At 34.4% G+C, this 23,123-nt stretch overlaps 1 protein-coding gene across 2 annotated transcripts in view; it reads left to right on the top strand.

The window, feature by feature from the left end:
- The first annotated feature begins 9,226 nt into the window (after window positions 1-9,226).
- The window catches only part of ANXA10 (annexin A10), a 100,756-nt gene continuing 86,859 nt past the window's right edge, over window positions 9,227-23,123 (top strand). For both annotated transcript variants that reach the window (XM_041738629.1, XM_041738628.1), the window contains exon 1: window positions 9,227-9,413. In XM_041738629.1, the coding sequence (XP_041594563.1) occupies window positions 9,396-9,413 (18 nt within the window). In that variant the 5' untranslated portion in view covers window positions 9,227-9,395. The remainder of the gene's footprint in view (window positions 9,414-23,123) is intronic.

Here is a 23,123-nt window from a genome sequence, read left to right as displayed (position 1 = left end):
GTTCACCATAGTACTAGAAGTCCAAGCCTCAGCAATCAGGCAACAAAAAGAAATAAAAAGCTTTCAAATTGGCAACGAAGAAGCCAAACTCTTATTCTTTACAGATGACATGGTACTTTATGTGGAAAACCCAAAAGACTCTGGCCCCAAATTGCTAGAATTCATACAGCAATTCAGCAATGTGGCAGGTTACAAAATCAATGCACAGAAATGAGTTGAACTTCTATTCACTGAGGCTGAAGAAAGAGAAATTAAGGAGTCAATCCCACTTACAATTGCACACAAAAGCATAAGATACCTAGGAATAAACCTAACCAAAGAGGTATAGGATCTGTACTCTACAAACTACAGAACACTTCTGAAAGAAATTGAGGAAGACACAAAGAGATTGAAGAATATTCCATGCTCGTGGATTGGAAGAATTAATATTATGAAATGTCTATGCTACCCATGGCAATTTACACGTTCAATGCAATCCCTATCAAAATACCATCCACAATTTTCACAGAACTGGAACAAATAATCCTAAAATTTGTATGGAACCAGAATGACCCTGAATAGAATTAGGAACATTAAAAAGGGAAAACAAAAGCTGGCAGCATCATGATGCCTGACTTCAAGCTATACTACAAAGCTGTGATCATCAAGACAGTGTGGTACTGGCGCTAAAACAAACACATAGATCAATGGAACAGAATAGAGAATCCAGAAATGGGCCCTCAACTTTGTAGTCAACTAATATTCGACAAAGCAGGAAAGAGTATCCACTGGAAAAAGGACAGTCTCTTCAACAAATAGTGCTGGGAACATTGGACATCTACATGCAGAAGAATGAAACTGGACCACTCTCTTGCACCAGACACAAAGATAAACTCAAAATGGATGAAAGATCTAAATGTGAGACAAGATTCCATCAAAATCCTAGAGGATAACACAGGCAACACCCTTTTTGAACTTGGCCACAGCAACTTCTTGCAAGATACATCCACGAAGGCAAGAGAAACAAAAGCAAAAATGAACTATTGGGACTTCATCAGGATAAGAAGCTTCTGCACAGCAAAAGAAACAGTCAACAAAACTACAAGACAACCTACAGAATGGGAGAGGATATTTGCAAATGACGTATCAGATAAAGGGTTAGTATCCAAGATCTCTAAAGAACTCAACAGCCAAAAAATAAATAATCCAGTGAAGAAATGGGCAGAAGACATGAATAGATATTTCTGCAAAGAACACCTACACATGGCCAACAAGCACATGAAAAAATACTCCACATAACTTGTCATCAGGAAAATATAAATCAAAACTACAATGAGATACCAGTTTACACCAGTCAGAACAGCTAAATACAAGGCAGGAAACAACAAATGTTGAAGAGGATGTGGAGAAAGGGGAACCCTCTTGCACTGTGGGTGGGAATGTGAACTGGAGCAGCCCCTCTGGAAAACAATGTAGAGGTTCCTCAAGAAGTTACAAATAGAGCTGCCCTATGACCCAGGAATTGTACTACTATGCATTCATCCCAAAGATATCAATGTAGTGATCCAAAGGGGCACCTGCACCCCAAAATTCATGATAGCGATGTCCACAGTAGCCAAACTGTGGAAGGACCTGAGATGTCCATCAACAGATGATGGATAGAGAAGATGTGGTCTATGTATACAATGGGATATTATTCAGCCGTCAGAAAGGATAAATACTTACATTTACACTGAGATGTGGATGGAACTGGAGGATATTATGCTGAGTGAAATAAGTCAATGAGAGAATAATTATCACATGATTTTACTCATGTAGGAAATATAAGAAACACTACAGAATATCATAGGAGAAGGGAAGGAAAACTGAATGGGAAGAAATCAGAGAGGGAGACAAACCATGAGAGACTCAACTCTGGGAAACAAACTAAAGGTTGCAGGAGGGGAGGTGGGTGGGGGGGATGGGGTAACCGGGTGATGGACATCAAGGAGGGCACGTGGTGTGATGAGCACTGGGTGTTACACGCAATTGATAAATTCTTGAACACTACATCTGAATCTAATGATGCACTATATTTTGGCTAATTGAATTTAAATTAAAAAATACATTAATTTATGTTAATGATAAAAATAAGAAAAGATTGAAATTTGAGTAGCTTAACGTTAAAGCCATAATAGGAATAAACTTTACCAAGAATAAATCCAGACTAGTATGGCTTCACTAGTGAAATCAATCAACTACTACCAAAAGAAATAATATTAATAATACACATATTCTTTCAAAATTAGATGAAAAAGAAACACTTCATAACTAATTTTATAAGGTCATTATTCCTCTGATAACAAAGCTAGACAAATCTATTATGAAAAAGAAAATACCAGGGCACCTGGGTGGCTCAGCAGTTGGGCATCTGCCTCCAGTCCAGGGCGTGACCCCGGGGTCCTGGGATCGAGTCCTGCATCGGGCTCCCTGCTTGTAGCCTGTTTCTCCCTCTGCCTGTGTCTCTGCTCCTCTCTGTGTGTCTTTCATGAATAAATAAATAAAATCTTTAAAAGAAAAGAAAATACCAATATTTTATCCTTTATGAATATTAGATATAATTTTTAAAGAAAATATTAGAATACTAAATTCAACAATATATTAAAAACACAATACATAGTGGCCAAGCAGAATTTTTTGCAGGAATAAAGGTTAACTTAACATTCAAAATAAATTACTATAACTCAATATATTGATACAATAAAGGAAATAGTTCATTTAATTATCTTAATAGTTTCAAAAAAAGAAATTTTAAAAATCCACCAAACATTCATGATGAAAAAAAAACCTCTCGGTAAACTATGAATAGGAGATGTCCTCAAACTGAAAATATATCTTTTAAGGTATATTTAAATAGACCTTAGGTAATATACTTAATGATGAAAAACTGAATACTCCCCTCTAGGATTCATAAAAGTTTAGGATGCCTACTTTACTATTTATTCAAAATTCTTAGCCAATAAAATAGAGAAAAATAAATTTTAAAAATGCAGATTGGAAAGGAAGGAGAAAAAATTATATTTTTTTCTTCAAACTGACCTATTTATGTAGAATATCCTAAAGATTTACGAAAGAGCTGAAAAAACTAACAAATTAACTTAGCAAGGTCACAGAACACAATGTAGATATACACAAATCATTGGTATACCCATTTATTAGTTACTAAATAACTGTAAAATAAAATACCAAATATAATATTATTTTCAATGGAATCAGAAAATGTGAGGTCTTTTAATAAAATTAAAATAAAATTAATGCACTAAAAACAACAAAATATCCATGAAAAAAGTACATTTCAATAAATGAGAAATATACTGTGTTCACGAATATGGAGATTAAATATTGTATAGGGATCATTTCTTCTCAAAATGACCCATAAATTCAGTACAATCCCAATTAAAAGAAATTGGAAGGCTGTTTTAAAACTCATAAAATAATGTAAATAATGCACAGGAGCCACGCAATTAAAAAAGGAGGCAGTGGAGAAAGAAGAACAGGAGTAGGAGAAAGAGAAGTATATCAAGTGTGAAAGTTCACATTATTTGATTTTCACATTTACTATAAAGCTACTGTTATTAATTAAGACAGTGTAATATTGGTGAAAGGAAAGACATTCAGATTAGGGAAGCATAATGCAGAGCCTATTAATAGGCTATTAATAGCCTATTAATTAATAGTAATAGTAATAGGCTATTAATTAATAGCCTGTTAATTTTATTAATAGTAAAATAGTTTTTGACTCAAGTGCCAGGATATATTAACAGAGAAAAGAAAATCTTATAAACAAATGGAGCTGTAACTCTGCTTCCCTACAGGGAAAAAAAAATAAAGCATGACTCTTACTTTACATCATACAAAATATGAGTATTGATCGTATCCCCTGTAAGAAATGTAACCATAAACTTCTAAAAGAAACACTGTGACACTGGAGTAGGCAAAAACCTTTTAAAACACAAACAGCTTGAATCTAAAAATTATTAAGTGGACTTTGTCCAATTATTAATCAGAAATAAAGAAAAATTTCCCATTTGTAGGACATCATTTCAAAAATGGAAAGACAAGGCACGCGCTTAAAGCATGCATTTGTGAATTGAAGATGATAAAGAAAAACGATCTCTTACAACTCAGCACCGAAACCATCATCTCAGTTGGAAAGTGGATAAAAGATTTGAACAACTTGCGTAAAAACATGTAAAAATGCCCATTTGGTATATGAAAAGACACTCTGTCTCCTTGGTCATAAGGGGATTGCAAACGCGAAGCACAGTGTGGTACAGCCACACCGATAAAACTAAAATTTTAAGAGGTGATAATGTCAAGCGTTGGCATAAAACCATCCTTACTTATGTGACCGCCAGGTGATCAACAGGTAAATGGGTGAATAATATGTGGCAGATCCACACAATGGAATATTACTCTGCAATAAACAGGAAGGAACACTTGATATATACATGAATCAACCCCAAAAATATTCTACTGGAAAAACCCAGACAAAAAAGAATACGTAGCCTACAATTCCACTTCTATGAAATTCTCAACAAATCAAACTAATCCAGAGTCGCGAAAACCAGATCAGTAGTTGCCTAGGGCAGGAGGTAGATGGAGGAGGAAACTACACAAAGATCGGGAACACCTTTGTGGGGGATGAAAATGTCTTGAATCTTGACTTTGGTTTCAGTTCCACAGGTGTATATACCTCCAGAACTTATCAAATAACACACTTTAGATGGATGCGGTTAATTGTAGGTAATATAAAGTTGTTTATAAAAATAACAAAGATTAGGGGAAAGGAACCAGTAGCTTACAGATCTAAATGAAAATGGAAACCTATACAGGCAAGCTCAGAGGAAAAAAATATATACACATAATTTAATAAGATGACCTTTCCAAAACACACATTACTTCAGGACAGACATCTGAAAAAAGGGAAGTGGATGGAAATAGGAGTTCAGAGAGGCCAGGGAGGATGCACAACAGTCAACTGTTAAGGGCGTATTATATGTTTTTTTTTTTAATGACAGAGGGGATGGAATTGCTACGGTATTGGGATATCAGCAGATGCTTTTAGAAGAGTAGAAAGATACATTGCAACTATCTAATTTTGAATAAAAATATTTATACAACACCTTTTAGAAGGATGAAGACATACATAGTTCTTCAAAGCTCATTAGGGAAGGGGCGCTGGGGGGGCTCAGTCAGTTAAGTGTCTGCCTTTGGCTCAGGGTCCTGGGATCAAGCCCTCTCCTCCTCACTCAGGCTCCCTGCTCAGCCCTCTTTTTGTCTTAAATAAATAAATAAATAAAAGTCTTCAAAAAAAAATCATTAGGGAATATTGAGACAAAACAGTTTAAAAACCACTGTTGAACTGGAAAAGAAATTTGTTCTATTTACAGCCATCTTCTCACAATTGTTAGTTTTAGGTATTTTTGTAGTGCTCAAGGAGGCAGCATTATTATACGAGTATAGACAAATTTATATCAAACAACCTACATTAATAAGCCTTTTTTGGAATCATGTATAAAATTGAAATCCCAAATTATTAATTGATATATATAAGCAGCACAAGGAAGGAAACTTGGTCTTGTTCAGTGAAGTACCCCAAGCACCTAGTGCCTTTCTAGGCACGTATCTGTTGCTTAATGAGTATTTGCTAATAAATGGAGTGAATGATATATAAAATTTGGCTCCTAGGAGGATTACATGATTTTTTGGTATGACATACTACACAGGGATTCAAATTTTATCTAGAAGATCGCCTAGTGAATAATTTTCAAAAAAAAAAAAGATTCCTAAGGTCAAGGTTGAATTGCCTCCAGCCAGAATGCAGTGGTGAACGTTGCCCAGGTGGGGATTGCCTTCGTTGCCTACTGCAAATCCAGAGGCCGAGGCGCCCCTGAGGCCTGCTGCCCCTGGGTTCTCACCTGCGTGTCTGCCCTTCTGGAGAGAAGGTGCCAGAGAGCACAAGCCGCAGGCCAGACCAGCAGAAGACCTCCAGGCATCTAAAAGCCTGTGCACCTAACTCTGGGAAACGAACTAGGGGTGGTGGAAGGGGAGGTGTGCAGGGGGTTGGGGTGACTGGGTGACGGGCACTGAGGGGGGCACTTGATGGGACGAGCACTGGGGGTTATGCTCTATGTTGGCAAATTGAACTCCAATTAAAAAAAAAATTTAAAAAAAGGATCTAATCCCATGGATCTAATGGATATGGATGTGGGAACATTGATGCAAAGATGTAAAAAAAAATTTTAATTTGCAACCTAAATAAATAAATAAATAAATAAATAAATAAATAAATAAAAGCCTGTGCTCAGCCATACCATGCTACCCCCCGGTCACAACCCATCAGGTGGAGCTGGTCACATGGCTCATCCCCAAATCAAAGGAACAGCGGGAGCATATACATGTACCAGAAATGAAGAAATCGAATGATCAGTACAGTAAAAACAACAACCTACACCACACCTAGTGTCAGGCCACCGCACCTCTAACTTAAGCAAGTATCAGTGGGTACAACCAATATTTGCCCCATTTTTCTAACTAACCCACCTGCCTTTGGATTTATCACTTTTTTTTTTTTAATTTTGACTTTGTCAGGTTACAAGCATGTCTTTTTGGCCTCGAAGTCATTCTGTCTTTTTATACAGTTTTAGCTTATCTCCTCTCTGACCCAGCATGTGCTGATTTGTGACCAGGCACAACATTAATTCCAATATATTGAACGCTGCTAATATTCCTCCTTTGTACCTATAAGGATGAATTTTAACTCAAATAAATGTAACAGGAAAAATTCGATATAGGCCATATGTCACTCTTCAAAGCCAAATTTAGAATTGATACAATTACGGTACATACTTCAGACCTTCCACCTCCCTCCTCTATCCTCAAGTGTTTGTTTCTCCGTTTCTGCGCGGGAAGACCCTTTCCCTCCTTCTAATTTGTATTTCAAGTGCTACTTTTGCTTTTCTCGCAGCCGAAAGTAATTTGCTTTTTATGAAATTGTCCATAGTTTCCATAACCTGTTTATGGCACTTATCATTTCTCACCTTGTATACTATGAATTTTACCCATCTACTAAAATATAAATACCTTTGAATCAAGAATATGCTTTTAAATTTTGTTCTATGTAATTCCTGTCTTATTTATTTACTTTTTGGGGTTTTTTTCTTATTTATTTTTTAACAGAATATCTTTATACCATAGACATTGAAGTTATAGTTTCTGATGTTGGACTACGTAAGCTCAAATTTCCACTGAAGCACTTCTTAGGGTATGATTTTGGGCAAATTTTCTGACTACATCGTACCTCAATATTCTCCTCATGAAAATACAGGTAATAGCTCTTAACCTAATATACAGTTGTTGTAAGAATTAAATTCACTTATATGGGTAAATTTGCTTGAAACAGTGCCTAATATAGAGTAAAAAGCTTTATAACTTTTATATTAGTAACTATTGTTAGCATTTCTTGCTTTCCATATATTAGATATTTTAATCATATTCAAATAAACTTCAAAAATTATCATGAAAATTTTCAAATATAAACAAAAATTGAATTATCTAATGCACTGCCATCTCGAACAACTTTCAAGATTTTGTGATACTGAATTAACATTCCCCACGCCTCTTTCACAAGAAATGTTTTAAGCAAATCCCAGACATCATCGTTGTAACTAAGTTTATTTTTTAAAAAGCTAAGTAGCAAAGTAATGATGAATAAAAATAAAATAATCACCATCTAGAAGGAAAGTAGGAAATATCACCAAATCTCTTTTCTCTCAATTATCTGATAATATTAGAGAAAATATGTTTGTCTCAAATATTTTGAAAATTTTCATTTCACACTGACACAGTTTATAATTATGGCCACAAATCACACAACTTTTAAAAATAACCATAACAGAAAAAATGGATCATTTTGGTTCGGTGGCTGACTCTGTGACTCTGGTTTTCAGCTCAGGTCATGAACCCAGGGAGTCCTGGGATCAAGCCAGGTCTCAGGGTCCAGGCTCCCTGCCATCTGCTTAAGGTTTCTCTCCCTCTGACCCTCCCCCCAAGTGCTCCTCTCTCTCTTTCTCTCTCTAGAATAAATAAATCTTTTTTAAAAAGAAAGAAAATGATATTTTTAGTTGAAAAATAAATTTTCCTTTGTTTTTAACCTTGAACCGTATACATGCAAGTATAAAGCTATTAGTAATTACTATGTGCTCTTTACATACACACAGAAAAAACACAAGACAAATTCAGACATAAATACAGACACACGTACAAACACGTGTACACACATAGACACGGAATGATTCATTTTTTGTAACTTTTTCATAAGCAGGCATAACATGGTACCAAGTATATTATTAAATTAATCAGAATCTTATGAATTGAATGTGCAGATATATTTTTCTGCTCATAGTAAACACTGCATTATCTTGCTTAATGATTTTCATCCATATTTTAACAGTAGACTGATTTTGAGCAAAGTAGTTATGGAAGCTGATCCACTGATACTTATTGTAATTTTATGTTCTTTCCTTTTTTTAAATTTTATGTTCTTTCAATGAAAAATTTTTTACCTGTAATTCACTTTCAAAATTTTTTAAAAATTTTATAGACTAAATGAATTCTGTGCTGTTCAATAAATGGCAGTAGAATGATATAATACATGTTTATTTGATATCTGGAATAATGTGTGAAACTTAGGAGACAGATATTTCCTAACAATTCATTAGAATTTGAAGGTATTTTTAAAACTATTTCCTTAAAATGTAGTAAAATTAAATAGTAAAATGAAAATATATATGAAGTCTGAAAATGATAATGAATTTATAGTTTCTCCAAAGACTCATTCCTGGGTATTCAATTCTGACCTAAATATATATATATTTTTTAATTTATGACCAGATACACGGTAGTTAAAAATACTTAATAATATAGATGCACATAGAACTTAGCAATTTGAAACATGAAGCTAGGGGCCAGAGTACCTGGAAGATTATCTAAAAATGGTAAAGCAGAAAATAAATCATTAACTTTGTGACTAATCAACTTGCCTTTCCATAAGTCATCTGCTTTTTCTAAAGATTACACGTCTTTCATTGGTTGGCTAATGTATGTTCCTTAAATCAACACCGGACCAGGGGTTTTATTTATTTTGTGCAATATTCCTACCTGGTCACCTATGACTGATAACTCAGGGTAAATACTGTATCTTGAGACATGAATTGACCCTATAGTTTCTTTCCTGAGAGACTGGGGTGAGCAGTAGACATATAAATTTGAACCCTGAACCTCGATTCTGTGGCTCCATAGGAAGACAAGCCTATGCAACTGATCACCTACTAAAACTCTTTTGTTTTACTCTGAAGTTAACCTCAATCATCAAAATGTTCTGCGGAGACTACGTAAGTATAATGGCTGCTTCTATAAAACGTTTCCAGTCTTTTGAGATTTGAACCTTATTTATAACATTTCAGTGTAGTACTTGACGTTTTCACCAGAAAATATTGACATTTTAGTTCACTTTCATTAAATTTTTAATTAGTAGGTGTTCAACATGGCTATTAAATAAAGTTAATATTATTAAATCTCAAACCTATGCTATTTTTGAATTTATTATTCCGTAAAGGGAATTTAGATGCCGTTACTTTCATAAGTGACCTCTCTTTGATTTCTCACAGAAGTTATATTTCCCCATATGTATTTCTATAAGAAACTAAAAATAAATGTGATTGTTAATTTTTATTTTAAATCTATGTTCTCTACAGAAAATAGTTTATTTTTTAATGATTAGCTGTTGAATTAAGGCAAGGCATAACTCAGTTTAGTATTTTTTTCTCGTCTGAATCATTTTGATCCAACTGTTAAAGTCCACGAACTTTTGAAGGGCTGACATAGGCACTCAGTTGTCTAAATGTACATTTTTAAAAGATACCCATTATGCATGGTCTTAGAAATTATATGTAACTGTGTTCTGTGTTGACGACAATTTTTTAAATCTATATAATAAAAAAATGTTATCAGGAAACTTATTAGTTTTACTGCAAAAAGTTTTATGCAAAAAAATCACAGCATAATTATTTGGTTAAACTTTGGCAAAAAAAATAATTTTATTTACTTATTTAAAAAGTATTAATTTTTGAGAAATTTCATTTATTTTGCTTTTCAAATTAAATATTGAATAAGGATCTAAAATGAGTCCACTTTTCATCACTGTTGCCTTACGCTTAATCTCATCTTGAGATTCTAGGATCTCACAGGCAGTTGAAACTTATCATTACAGTTTTATTAATTGTGCAGCAGTTACACTTCACTACAAAGAAATAAAAGTCAGGAGGTAATTTAGACCAGCATGGTAAATGATTTTACAAATGATTTAATTTGTAAAAAGCTACTGTTCTCTCACTTTATAGTCATTAAAATATAATTATTTGGAAATAATATTATATTCTATATGCCATGTATGCCAATTTATCAAAGGAAGGGTATATAAGCTATATTTCAGGGAATATTAAAAGTTATGAAGATGATAAGATTTTAAAGAAATGCAACAATGGCTTAGGGTTCTAGAGCAGATAAAGGATATCCGAGACTAAAGAGTTTGATTTGAGCATGCTTAAATATTCATTTTAAGTATTTTTGATCATTTAAGAGATAAATGTTAGGTTTTATGTATTATCTCAGCACGTTTTGATAATAAAATGGTTTTACATAATCAATGTCATTATATTTTAAGGTGATTTTTTATTATCTTGAGATATGTGACCCACGTGATTAGAATTTGGCAATAGTTGAGGTTAAATTCATCTGTTTAATCGCTGTTTGAGTCTGGTGTTCTCAGGCAAAAGACAAGCTTTTCCAGGCAATAAAGCAGAAAAACTCATTTTATACTGTGGATGATTGTTGATTGGTTGCTCTTAGGTCCTCTACTGAGCCGTTTCTATTCAATATTTGACATCTGAACTTAAATGCTTGATATAAATATGTGATCATTTTTGAGAGGCACTGAGGTAACTCATTAGTATCAACTTAAAAATAGAGAAAATTGAAATATAAGTCAAGCAAGAGACAAGATTCATAGAAAAGTAGTTGCACATCTGAAAGAAATAATCATATGTGATCCTTTAAAATTACTTTATAAAATTATGGATGTAGATAACCCTTAATGATTAAGGCTAGTTTAAGTGGGTTAGTCACATTAAGAAGGTAAATTTACCTTTAATGCAATGAGTGTATTTTACCTATGTGCTTGACCAAAAGGCTGCCTACTGAAAGCAAGATTTAATTAAATGATTATGGAAAGTCTGAAATTGTTTTATTAATTAGTCAGATACAAATGACCTTTTAGGAAGATGTTATTATAATATCCCTCCTACATTGAGGGAAATCGCACTGAGGAGTGCTAATATATGTATATATCTGCCAAAACCCAGGATCCAAACCCAGTACCCCCATGTCATTTGAGCTTTTAGTCACCATAATATACTGCCTCGTCCAAATATATTGGTCTGATTCTTCTAGGAAGATATCTGAAATTGTTGGCTGTTTTTGTTCTGTTTTGTCATTAGTTGATCCCCTTTTCTATATAGTAGAATTTTATTTACTTTGGATTTATTTGATTATATTCTTCCTTTTTGACTCAAAGTAAACTTTACTCCTATTCTTTTTCCAATCCTTTTGACAACTTTCCTATTTCAACCACATTTATTGATTGATAGAAAAATATTAATTGTAGAAGTATTACAAGCAATATTACGTATTGATACCATCGTCCAATCTGAATTAACATTATGTATAATACCTAACGTAGAGAAACAGTTGTTAAAATTATCTGAATCTCTACTATACACCAGGAGCTTTGCATACCTTGTCTAATTTAACAGTCACAGAAAATCTTTTCACGAAAATACTCTTTGACATGCAAAAGTTTTAAAACTTTTTTTGGAAACACCAGATATTCTGTTCAGTGGAAAGCCAAGTACAGTACAAATAATGTACTGCTGCAGTACATTATTTTCCGTCTTCACAACCTTCAAGGAGAGTATTCCTATTTTCCACCCGAATATACTGAGGCTTATACTTTCCTCCAAGTGAAACACCAGGAAGAGGTGATGCACGATACTAATTCCAAAACTATTTCTAACACACACAAAAGATAAAGGTAAAAAAAAATACCAAATGGTGATCATCCTACATAATTACAGACTTCGTGTTTCAAAGCAAAAAGTGGGTCCTTTGGGAACCCAGTTAAGAGGTAGAAAATTAGCAGCAGTAAATTTACAAAGATGGCAAAGGATGGCTCTTCCTCATAAATCTGTCCCTAGAATGGCTCCCCAAAGAGCGTCAAAGCCAAACAACAGCAATTTAGGCCATTTCTAGTGTGCGTAACATGATAGTCTGCCTTTAGCCAAACGAATGTGGACTGGTACTTAGCAGTGAAGTACATGTGAAGCAGGAAGAGGCCTCATAAATCCAACAGATTCAGGGCATCCCATCCACAGTGATTGTGAGCTGAGAAGACCTCCCAGAGGAGCAGAAGCTGTTGATTAGGCAAGATTATTTTAAAGCAGGATTTTCCTATCGAAAGGTGTTCCTGAGAGAAAAACTTCCATCCAAGAAATCTGACTTTGATTATTTATCTGCAGTATGACTTACTGAACAAATATTAATAAAAGGTTATTCATACGTTAGATTGCTTCCTACTATCACAAGACTACATTGTCTGAACTTTACACACTTCGATTCGACAAAAGTTATGAATCATGCTGGTTATGCTTCAACTCTTACTGAAGCCTCTTGAATTAACGTATATTGGGCTGGAAAAATTAAATGTGGTGACTTTTTCCTTGAAGCAACATATAAGCATGTTGTTAAATTTTTAGGGCCCCATATACTAGCTATAGAATACTTTTAAACGTAAAGGCCAAGCAAATACAACTGTAGAATAATAATGAAACATAAAGTCAGAGCCAGCCTTGCCCCCATGGGACCCATATGACTGAGAAAAATTTATCTTTCTGCCTCTCAGTTTTCTACCTGTGAAGTGGATGTGATGATACCACCGGTGTTAAAAGAATTTCTTGAGAATTAAGTGGCAGATAAAATGCTAAGAAGACTTGAAGCATAAACAGTACCCCAAACAGTACCCCAATGGAGGAGGGAAATTAAGTATTCTCACATTAGTGTTTATTTAGTAGCAGGTCCAGCACTTTTATCCCACTCTAACTCAAAAGCCCTGGCCTTTAGCAACCCAGTGAGCTCCTTCTAGAGATGAAGCTGTTTTTACCAAGTTTAAGGCTACATAAACACACATATATGTGTGCCATCACTCACGTATATATGTACACACAAACACACACATACACAGGTATGTATGCCATTATTCATCAAATCTATTAATAAAATTGAATAACATCAAAAATTTCATGAGTGGAAATACATAGTCTCTTAAACTCAGCATAATCATTATTTGTGAATAGCTCCTACCATACTAAAATTTTCATAACTCCACTTCCTTCCCTCATTGGTTACTGCCAAACTCTCTTTTTTATGGCAAAATTCCTTGAAAGTGCAATGCATTTATCATATTCAATTCATCTCCACTGATTCTCTCCAAAACCAATTTAACTGGGTTTTCACCCAAACCCACTTCGCCTTAGCTCTCCTTGTGAACATCAATGGTGATCTCCATGTGCCTGAACCCCACATCCAGTTCTCATTCCTCATTTTATTAGATATGTGAGTGTGGTTTGACACGGTCTCCTTTGCCAGGAATGTTCTAGCTTTCAACTGAAACTTTTCTTTTTCCTACATATGGTCACTCCTTTTGTCATTATACCCAATATGATGGTTTGACTGTAATGTATACACACAAAGTTCCCTTGATTTACATCTCAATTTAGCATCTCTGCTTCAATCCCAGAGTCATAGGACCAGATGTCTACTCACTCAGTGGAAACTATCATCTTAACAGTTCAGGCCAAAAAAAAAAAAAAAAAATCTCTGACTCCTCTCTTTCTCTTGCGCCTTAAAAACAATCTATTATCAAAATCTTTTCTATCTACATTCACGATATATTCATTATCTGACTACCTCTCAGCACTTCCACTACAACTATCCTGGTCCAAGCTGCAGCATCATCATCACTTGCCAACTTTACGAAACAGCTTCCTACCTGGTCTCCCAGTCCAATGTCTGCTCTCAATTCTAGGTACTAGGGAAACAACAGTGAATATGATTGTCAAAAGCTCTGACTTATTGAAATCTGTATCCCACTGATGTATAAGGACCATCATTATTCCAGAATTAAACAAAGACATGAAGTAGGAGGTAAAAACATTAAAGAAGAGATTGTGAGAAAGGATTTGGTTCTGGCTTTCAAATTCTTAGAGCATTCACCATAAAACAAGACAAGCAATAAAACTTAAATTTGTAGGGGACGCCTAGGTAGCTCAGCAGTTGAGCATCTGCCTTTGGCCCAGGGCGTGATCCTGGAGACCCGGGATCGAGTCCCATGTCGGGCTCCCTGCTTCTCCCTCTGTCTGTGTCTCTGCTTCTCTCTCTGTGTCTCATGAATAAATAAAGAAAATCTTAAAAAAAAAACTTAAATTTGTAGAATCTGTTCCACTCTCAAAAGTGCTTACAGTAAACAGATCATAGGGCCTGTGGAAGATGTCATTCCATTTATTGCTCACCAGATCTGTATTATTGTTGTATAATAATAATATACTATTGTATTATTATTGACTTCTCTTAAATGCCAGGGCCCAGATTATTTTGAAGTCTTTCCGAAAGTTATTTTTCCATTATATTTCTATTAGTAACATTAATGCAATTCACTCACTTAAATAAACATTAGGTTAAAACTAAATCCTCTTCAAGTTTAAACAGCATTGAAAGTTGGAAAAGCAACAACAGAAAAAAAAATACATGGCTAATTATATTTTTATTTTTTCTACTTAACCTATATAACAGCACAGGAAAAAAGTCATCGGATTATCACAACTCACTTTTAAAAACCTGTATTTCTCTTGTTACACCACAAGATTAAAGTCTTAAGAAATGATGTTTGCGTACCAAGACTCAGTTATCTTAATGAGTCATACATTTCTGGGACTAGGTGGACTTGAGAAAGCAAATAGAAAGACAGCAGGGGCATTCCCGAGTGATTGGCCCCTTGTAGCCCCACCTCCCGGACCCACACCCAGCCTCCCATCCACCATAGATTTCTTCTATCAGCAGAAACTCCTTGTAATCAGGGATAGTCCAGCTTGATTCACCAAAAAAGAATGGATTGCAGTTTTTTTTTAAGTATTTCAGAGTTCACACTATCAGTCCCTGACTCAGCTGCTTTGAATTGTCTCCAAAGATTCTGAAAGTCTGCCTATAACTCGTGGACGTGCTTTTCTCACACAGGCATTTAAAGGAACTGCCTCTTGAGACCCATTTCCTTTGCCAAGATCCCACCTTATCACCACATATAATTCTGAATATATTCTTTCTCAATTACCCTTCTATTGATGTTCTTCAGACATTCTGATAATCATGCTAAAAGGAACCAGAAAAACTGTCAACAGTATTATGAGTATCCTGTATAAAACATAAAAATAATTATAGGCTCTTTGTACATAAGATGTGTTTCAGGTACCGCTATGGATAAAATGGGAATCAACTTTACTCATATGGGCTTTTCCTCTTTATTTTGTGGCAATTAATAATAAAGCAACAAGATGTCTTAATGTATTTTATCATCCTATTTCTTAATTGCAACGTTTGTGCTATTTTATTTTTAAATAGCCAGAGTTGAAAGCACTGTAGAAATATTTTTTCAAGTTAAAAAAAGCTTCAACCCCAGTAGGCACATTGTTCTAAATAATGTGTATTAGCAATCCTTTAAAAAGTATAGAAACCATTGTATTTTATGGTTCTTATGTTGTTGCCATCACCACAATAGTCATCTTCTTGAATTACCGTTCAATTCGTTAGAGATGTTGAATATATGTACACATTCTTCTAGATTGTCATTTAGCTGCCAGGCTCAAAATGTCAGTGTTTTAAAGGATAAATAAGAGAACAGACAAAGACGCTGTAAGATAATCCTTGGTACCTGGAGGTACACACACCCTCTGTGTACTTTTCATCACTGGCTATACTGACTACTGTGGGTTTAATCAAGCACGTAGCTCATATATTTAAAAAGTAAATATTCACAGTGAGTGCAGTAGTCCCTGCAAGGCAAAAAAGGGTCAGATTTGTGAACCCTCAATGTAGGCGAATTATTGGTTTTGAAACGAGGAATTTTCTGTGCAACAAGGTCGCAACTGAACCTATCACAACTTAAGGTTCACTAGAAGCTCGTCAAGATCTCACTCCCCTCCAGGTCTTATTTTATCTCAGATATTGTGAATTGTAGGATGACGGTGTATGGATACGCCATTTCTTTCAAGATACTAAATGTCTTCTAATTTTGCAGTTTAGTGGAGTTGGTCTTTTTCTTATGTAGAATACTGATTTGGACTAAGTTGAATGCTTCGGAGTTTGAAATATGGTTTTAGAAAATATTATTTAACTCAGTTAGAAGAAGGAAGTATTAAATAAGAGCCTTTCTCAGAATCACTGGGTTATATATATAACTTGTCTGCCAATAATAACCAAGAAATAGATGAGTCACCTCCCTCTCAGATACTATGCTTTATCTCCTCTCTTAAAAAAAAAAAAAGATATAGAAATGCAGCTTTATATTCTAGGTTTGTTTCCTTCTTAAGTCTCTTTGTATATTCAAAAGCAAATTCATGTAATCTAAAATTCAATGTAGGAACTAACTGTTAGGATAGGTATATTGTACTCTGGTGTGCTAAGAGGTCTATTGTACTTTTTCTGGCCCCAGTCCTGGCATTAACCACTTCTCTGAGGATCCCTGATTCCCTTAATCGAATAATAATATTTTAAAAACTGAGATCTGAATGCTGGGCGCGCTCATTTCTACAGGGGAACCATTGCTTATAAACTCTTTAAGATGACAGAGCCAGGAAATACGTGAAAATGCTAACCCATATATCTGCACGTATCTATATGCACGTATGTACGTTTAGATCTTCCCACCTATTCACCTATCTATCCATCTACTACCTACCTTTCGGTGTGTGTGTGTGTGTCTGTCTGTCTGTCTCTCTCTATTATCTGTCTTCATATTGATAACGTCAATCTAATCCAGTACCAAAATTTTAAATTCCTCTATTATTTATAACCTCACACAGTAAAAATCTGCCAATACCTAAAACATGTTTATTTGTTAACACTAGCACAAGTACAGTTTAAAATGTGCTAAACCACAGCCCTGTGAGGACCAGTTTTGCCAACAAGGCTCTTTTTATCTTTAGCTTTATGATATCCAGTTAAACACTATTTGCCAAAGTTAGGACATGTCCCTTCTCCCAACCCACTTCACTGTGGGTACAACACTCATTTATGAATTAGATTTGCTTGCTACAATCTGTGTTCCTTGTTGGATTCCCTCTACAGTCTAGTCGATCTTATTAAATTTAAATTTATGTGAGACAGAAGATGGTGTTTGAGCTATACAGTTGTATGAGTTATGAGTCATCATCCAATACTACATTTCCTTATAGAAGACTTTCCTCACCCCAAAATCCCTCCACAGTTCCCCTTCATAGTCAACCATGTCCCCAAGCCCTCAAATCCTGGCAGATATTCATCTGTTTTCCATTCCTCTAGTTCTACCTTTTCCAGATTGTCATATAAATAGAATCAAAGACTATGAAATCTTACGAATATGGCCTCTTTTACTTATTAGGATGCATTATCTCATTGTAGTTTTACTTTGCATTTCTTTGTGTGTAATGATATCAGTACTTTTTCATATGCTTATTTACCATAACTTCACTGAGAATAGGTCTACTTATAATGCTTAGCTATTTTTTAATTCAGTTTTTTTTCTGTTTATTTCTCATTGTTCTTTATCTATTGTGAATAAAAAGTCTTCATGAGAAATGTGATTTACAAATAGTCTCTGATTCTGGGACTTGTCTTTTCATTCTTTCAACAGTTTTTTCACGGATCAAAAGTTTACAAGTTTTTTCCTCAAAGATTATATTTTTATTGTCATGTCTAAAAAAAATGTTTTGCTAACACAAAGTCATGCAGATTTTCTCCTTTATTTTCTTCCAGATATTTTAGACAATCACATTTCTATTTAGGGCTAAGATCAATTTGGGGTCAATTTTTGTGTAACGTGTGAGCTATAGATCAAGGGTTTGTTGTTGTTGTTGTTGTTGTTGTTGTTGTTGTTGTTGTTGTTGTGGACATCCTCATAGTGCTTTAAAAGCACTATGGACAGTGCTTTTAAAGCACTGTTTCTTGGAAAAAGTCTTCTTTCTTCATTGAATCGCTTTACAACTTTGTCAAAAGCTATTTTTCCATATGCATGCAGCTCTATTGCAAGATATCCTATTCTATTCCATTGATCTATTTTTCTAGAACATTCATCAATACCACAATATCATTATTACTGTGATTTCATAAAAATTCTTAAAATCAGCATTATTCTTCCACATTTTTTTCAAATCTGTTTCAGTTGTTCTAGGTCCTTTTCATTTGCATGGGTATTTTAGAATCAAATTGTTCAAATCTACATAAAATGCAGATGGGATTGGTATTGGGATTGTGTTAAATCGACAAACCAACTTGAGGAGAATTGATATCTTAACAATATTAAGTTTTTCTGCCATGAAAATGGTATACAAAATCTCCATTAAGTTATGTCTTCTTTAATTATTGTCAAGAGTGGTTTTTTTAATAATAAATTTATTTTTATTGGTGTTCAATTTGCCAACATACAGAATAACACCCAGTGCTCATCCCATCAAGTGCCCCCCTCAGTGCCCGTCACCCATTCACCTCCACCCCCGCCCTCCTCCCCTTCCATCACCCCTAGTTCGTTTCCCAGAGTGAGAAGTTTTTATGTTCTGTCTCCCTTTCTGATATTTCCTACCCATTGGTCAACTAATATTTGATAAAGGAGGAAAGACTATCCACTGGAAGAAAGAGTAGTTTTTTTTCGTCTCTTTCAATATATATGCCTTTTAAAAAATATCTCGATTCCATGGGATGCCTGGGTGGCTCAGTCATTTAAGCATCTGACTCTTGATTTCAGCTCATGTCATGATCTCAAGGTCCTGAGATTGAGCCCCATGATGTGCTCCCTGCCCAGTGGGAAGTCTGCTTCCCCTCTCTCTCTCTCCTCTGTCCCTCCTCCCGCTCATGCATTCTCTCTCTCAAATAAATCTTTAAAAAATATTTTTATTCCAGTACAGTTGACATACAGTATTATATTAGTTTCAGGTATACAATATGATGACTTGACAGTTCCATATGTTACTCAGTGTTCATCAAATGTACTCTTAATCCCCTTACATATTTCACCAGTCCCTTCACGTACTTCCCCCTTGATAGTCATCTGTTTGTTCTCCATAGTTAAGAGTCTGCTTTTGGGACACTCGGACGGCTCAGTCGGTTAAGCATCTGCTTTTAGCACAGGTCATGATCCCAAGGTCCTGGGATGGAGCCCTGCATCAGGCTCCCTGTTCAGTGGGAAGCCTGCTTCTCTCTCTGCTCCTCCCTCCTGCTCTGCTCTCTCTTGCCATCTCTCGTTCTCAAATCAATAAGTAAAATCTTTAAAAAGAAGTCTATTCTTTGGTTTGATTCTCTTTTTTTCTGCATTCATTTATTCTATTTCTTATATTCCATATGTGAATGAAACCATATGGTATTTGTCTTTCTCTGACTGGCTTATTTTGCTTAGCATTATATTCTCTACTTCCATCCATGTTGTTGCAGATGGCAAAATCTCCTTCTTTTTATGGCTGAATAATACTCCATTGTTTACATACCACATCTTCTCTATCCATTCATCTATTGATGAACACTTGTTCTGTTTCCATAATTTGGCTGCACTAAGTATAGGGGGTGCATATGTCTCTTTCGATTAGTGTTTTTGTATTCTTTGGGTAAGTACCCAGTAGTCTCACTGCTGGATCAAAGGGTAATTCTATTTTTTTTATATTTTTTAAGGAACCTTCATGCTGTCTTCCACAGTGGCTGCACCAGTTTGCATCCCCACCAATGCTGCATGAGGCTTCTTTTTTGTTCACATCCTGATAAACACTTGTTGTTGCTTGTGTTGCTGATTTTAACAATTATGACAGGGGTGAGATGATATCTCATTATGGTTTTAGTTTGTATTTTCCTAATTATGAGTGATATTGAGCATTTTTTCATGTGTCTGTTAGCCATCTGAACATGCTCTTTAGAGAAATGTCTGTTCATGTCTTTTGCCCATTTTTAATTGGATTATTTGTTTTTTGAATGTTGACTTACATATATAAGTTCTTTATATATCTTAGATACTAATCCTTTTTGGATATGTCATTTGCAAATATCTTCTTCCATTCAGTAGGTTATCTTTCAGTTTTGTTGGTTGTTTCCTTTGCTGTGCAGAAGCTTTTTATTTTGATGAAATTCCAACATTTTTTGTTTTTGTTTCCCTTGTCTCAGGAGATATCGAGAAAACGTTACAGTTGATGTCACAGAAATTACTGCCAATGTCCTCTTCTAGGAATTTTATGGTTTCAGGTCTCACATTTAGGTGTTTAAACCATTTTGAGTTTATTTTTTGTATGGTATCAGAAAGTGGTTCAGTTTTGTCCTTTTACGTGTAGCTGTCCAATTTTCCCAACACCATTTGTTAAACAGACTTTTTATCTTTGCATATTCTTGCTTCCTTTGTCAAATATTAATTTACTATAAAATTATGGACCTATTTCTTGAATTTCTGTTCTGTTCCCTTGATCTATGTGTCTATTTTTGTGCCAGTACCATACTGTTCTGATTACTATAGCTGTGTAATATAACCTGAAATCTGGAATTGTGATATATCCAGCTTTGCTTTTCTTATGATTTCTTTAGCTATTTGGGGTCTTTTGTGGTTCCATATAAATTTTAAGATTGTTCTATTTCTGTGAAAAATGATTTTGGTATTTTGATACAGACTGCATCAAATCTATACATTGATTTGGGTAGTATGGACATTTTAATAATATTCGTTCCACTAATATATGAGCATGAAAGATCTTTCCATTTGTTTGTGTTGTCTTCAATTTCTTTCATCAGTGTTTTATAGTTTTCACACCTAACATCATATTCAGTGATGAAAAACTGAGAGCTTTTCCCTTAAGGTCAGGAAAAGACCAGTATATTCACTCTCACCACTTTCATTCAACATAGTACTGGAAGTCCTAGCCACAGCAATCAGACAAGAAAAAGTGAAGAAGGCACCCAAATTGGTAAAGAAGAAGAAAAAACTTCCACTATTTGCAGATAGCATGATACTATATATAGCAAACTCTAAAGACTCGACCAAAAAACTACTAGAACTAATAAATGAATTCAGTAAGGTTGCAGAATGCAGAATCAATGTATAGAAATCCAATGCATTTCTATATGCTAATAATGAAGCAGCAGAAAGAGAAATTAAAATAATCATAATAATAGTAATAACACCTAAGAATAAACTCAAAGAGTTGGAAGACCTGTATAATATACATGTTTTATTTTATTTTTTTATCTTATTGTACTGATTTTCAGTAGGATGTTGAATAAGTGATAAGAAAAGACATCCTTGCTTTGTTCCCAGTATGAAGGCAGTGATGGAGCAAGTGGTGGAGTACATTCATATTTCACCATTAAGTATAATGTTAGCTGAAAAGTTTTTGTAGATGTCTTTAATTAGATTAAAGAAGTTACTTTCTAAAAAATAATAATAAAATAAAACTAAATAAATTTTAAAAATATGTTGCCTTCTCTTTCAAGTTTGCTAAGATTTTTAAACATGAATAAATGCTATACTTGATTTTTTCACATCATATTTTGATGATCATATGAGTTTTCTTCTTAGTTAATTAAAATGATGAAATAGATTGATTAATTTTTGAATGTAACATCAGCTTTACACACTTGGAATAAAACTCACTTTGTCATGCTACGTTATTCTTTTTATATATTCCCGCATTGCATTTTCTTATATCAGGTTGTGTGTTTTTGAATCTTTGTCCATAAGGATTACTATTCTATAAGATTTATTTCTTGTAATGTTGGTTTTATATTGGTACTAGTGTAAATATGTCTCTATAAAATGAGTTAGAAAGTGTTATCTTCTATTTTCTTTTTTTTAAGATTTTGTTTATTTATTCATGAGAGACAAAGAGAGAGGCAGAGACACAGGCAGAGTGAGAAGCAGCCTCCATGCAGGGAGCCTGATGTGGGACTAGATCCCAGGTCTCCAGGATCAATCCCTGGGCTGAAGGCAGGCGCTAAACTGCTGAGCCACCCGGGCTGCCCCTATCTTCTATTTTTCTATAAGAGATTTGGTAACACTGGTTATTATTCATTCCTTGAATGGTTGGTAGAAATCTCCAGTGAAACTATGTCCCTGAACTTCTCTTTGTTGTCTATAAATTCAATTTCTTCAAAAGATATTAGACATTTCATTTTATTTGTTTTTCTTGAGTGAGTTTTGATAATCTTTGTCTGCTAACGAGTTACAATTATATTTATGGGCACAATTGTTCATAGCATTCCTTCTGGTAGTGATGTCCTCAGTTATTTTCATATTTACTATTTTGTATCTTCTCTATTTTTTTTGTTAGACTTACTAGAATTTTATCAATTTTACAGTCCAAAGAATAAGCTTATGATTTCATTTATTTTCTTTTGTTTTTCTTTTTAAGTTTTATTTTTACTCTTGTCTTTTTTACTTCCTAATCTCTGCTTGCTTTAAGTATAATTTTCATTGTTTTTTCTAATTTCTTATCATAAAGCTTAATTTTTTTATTTGTTTTAACATAGGCATTTAAAGTTATAAATTGTCCTTTAAGTACTGAAACTGAATACTGTGGATGCCAAACTTGCATGGTTAATGTAAATGGTTGACTTTGTTTCTCCTGTCTTTTTTTGATTAGAAAATTTCCATATAGTCTTGAAAGCTGCTAGGATCTGTGACCAACTTCTCAATATTATACAATATTATACAGTATATTTAG

Source organism: Vulpes lagopus, chromosome 23 (assembly GCF_018345385.1).
Source record: "Vulpes lagopus strain Blue_001 chromosome 23, ASM1834538v1, whole genome shotgun sequence".
NCBI lineage: Eukaryota > Metazoa > Chordata > Mammalia > Carnivora > Canidae > Vulpes > Vulpes lagopus.
This window is presented reverse-complemented; position numbering and strand designations above follow the sequence as displayed.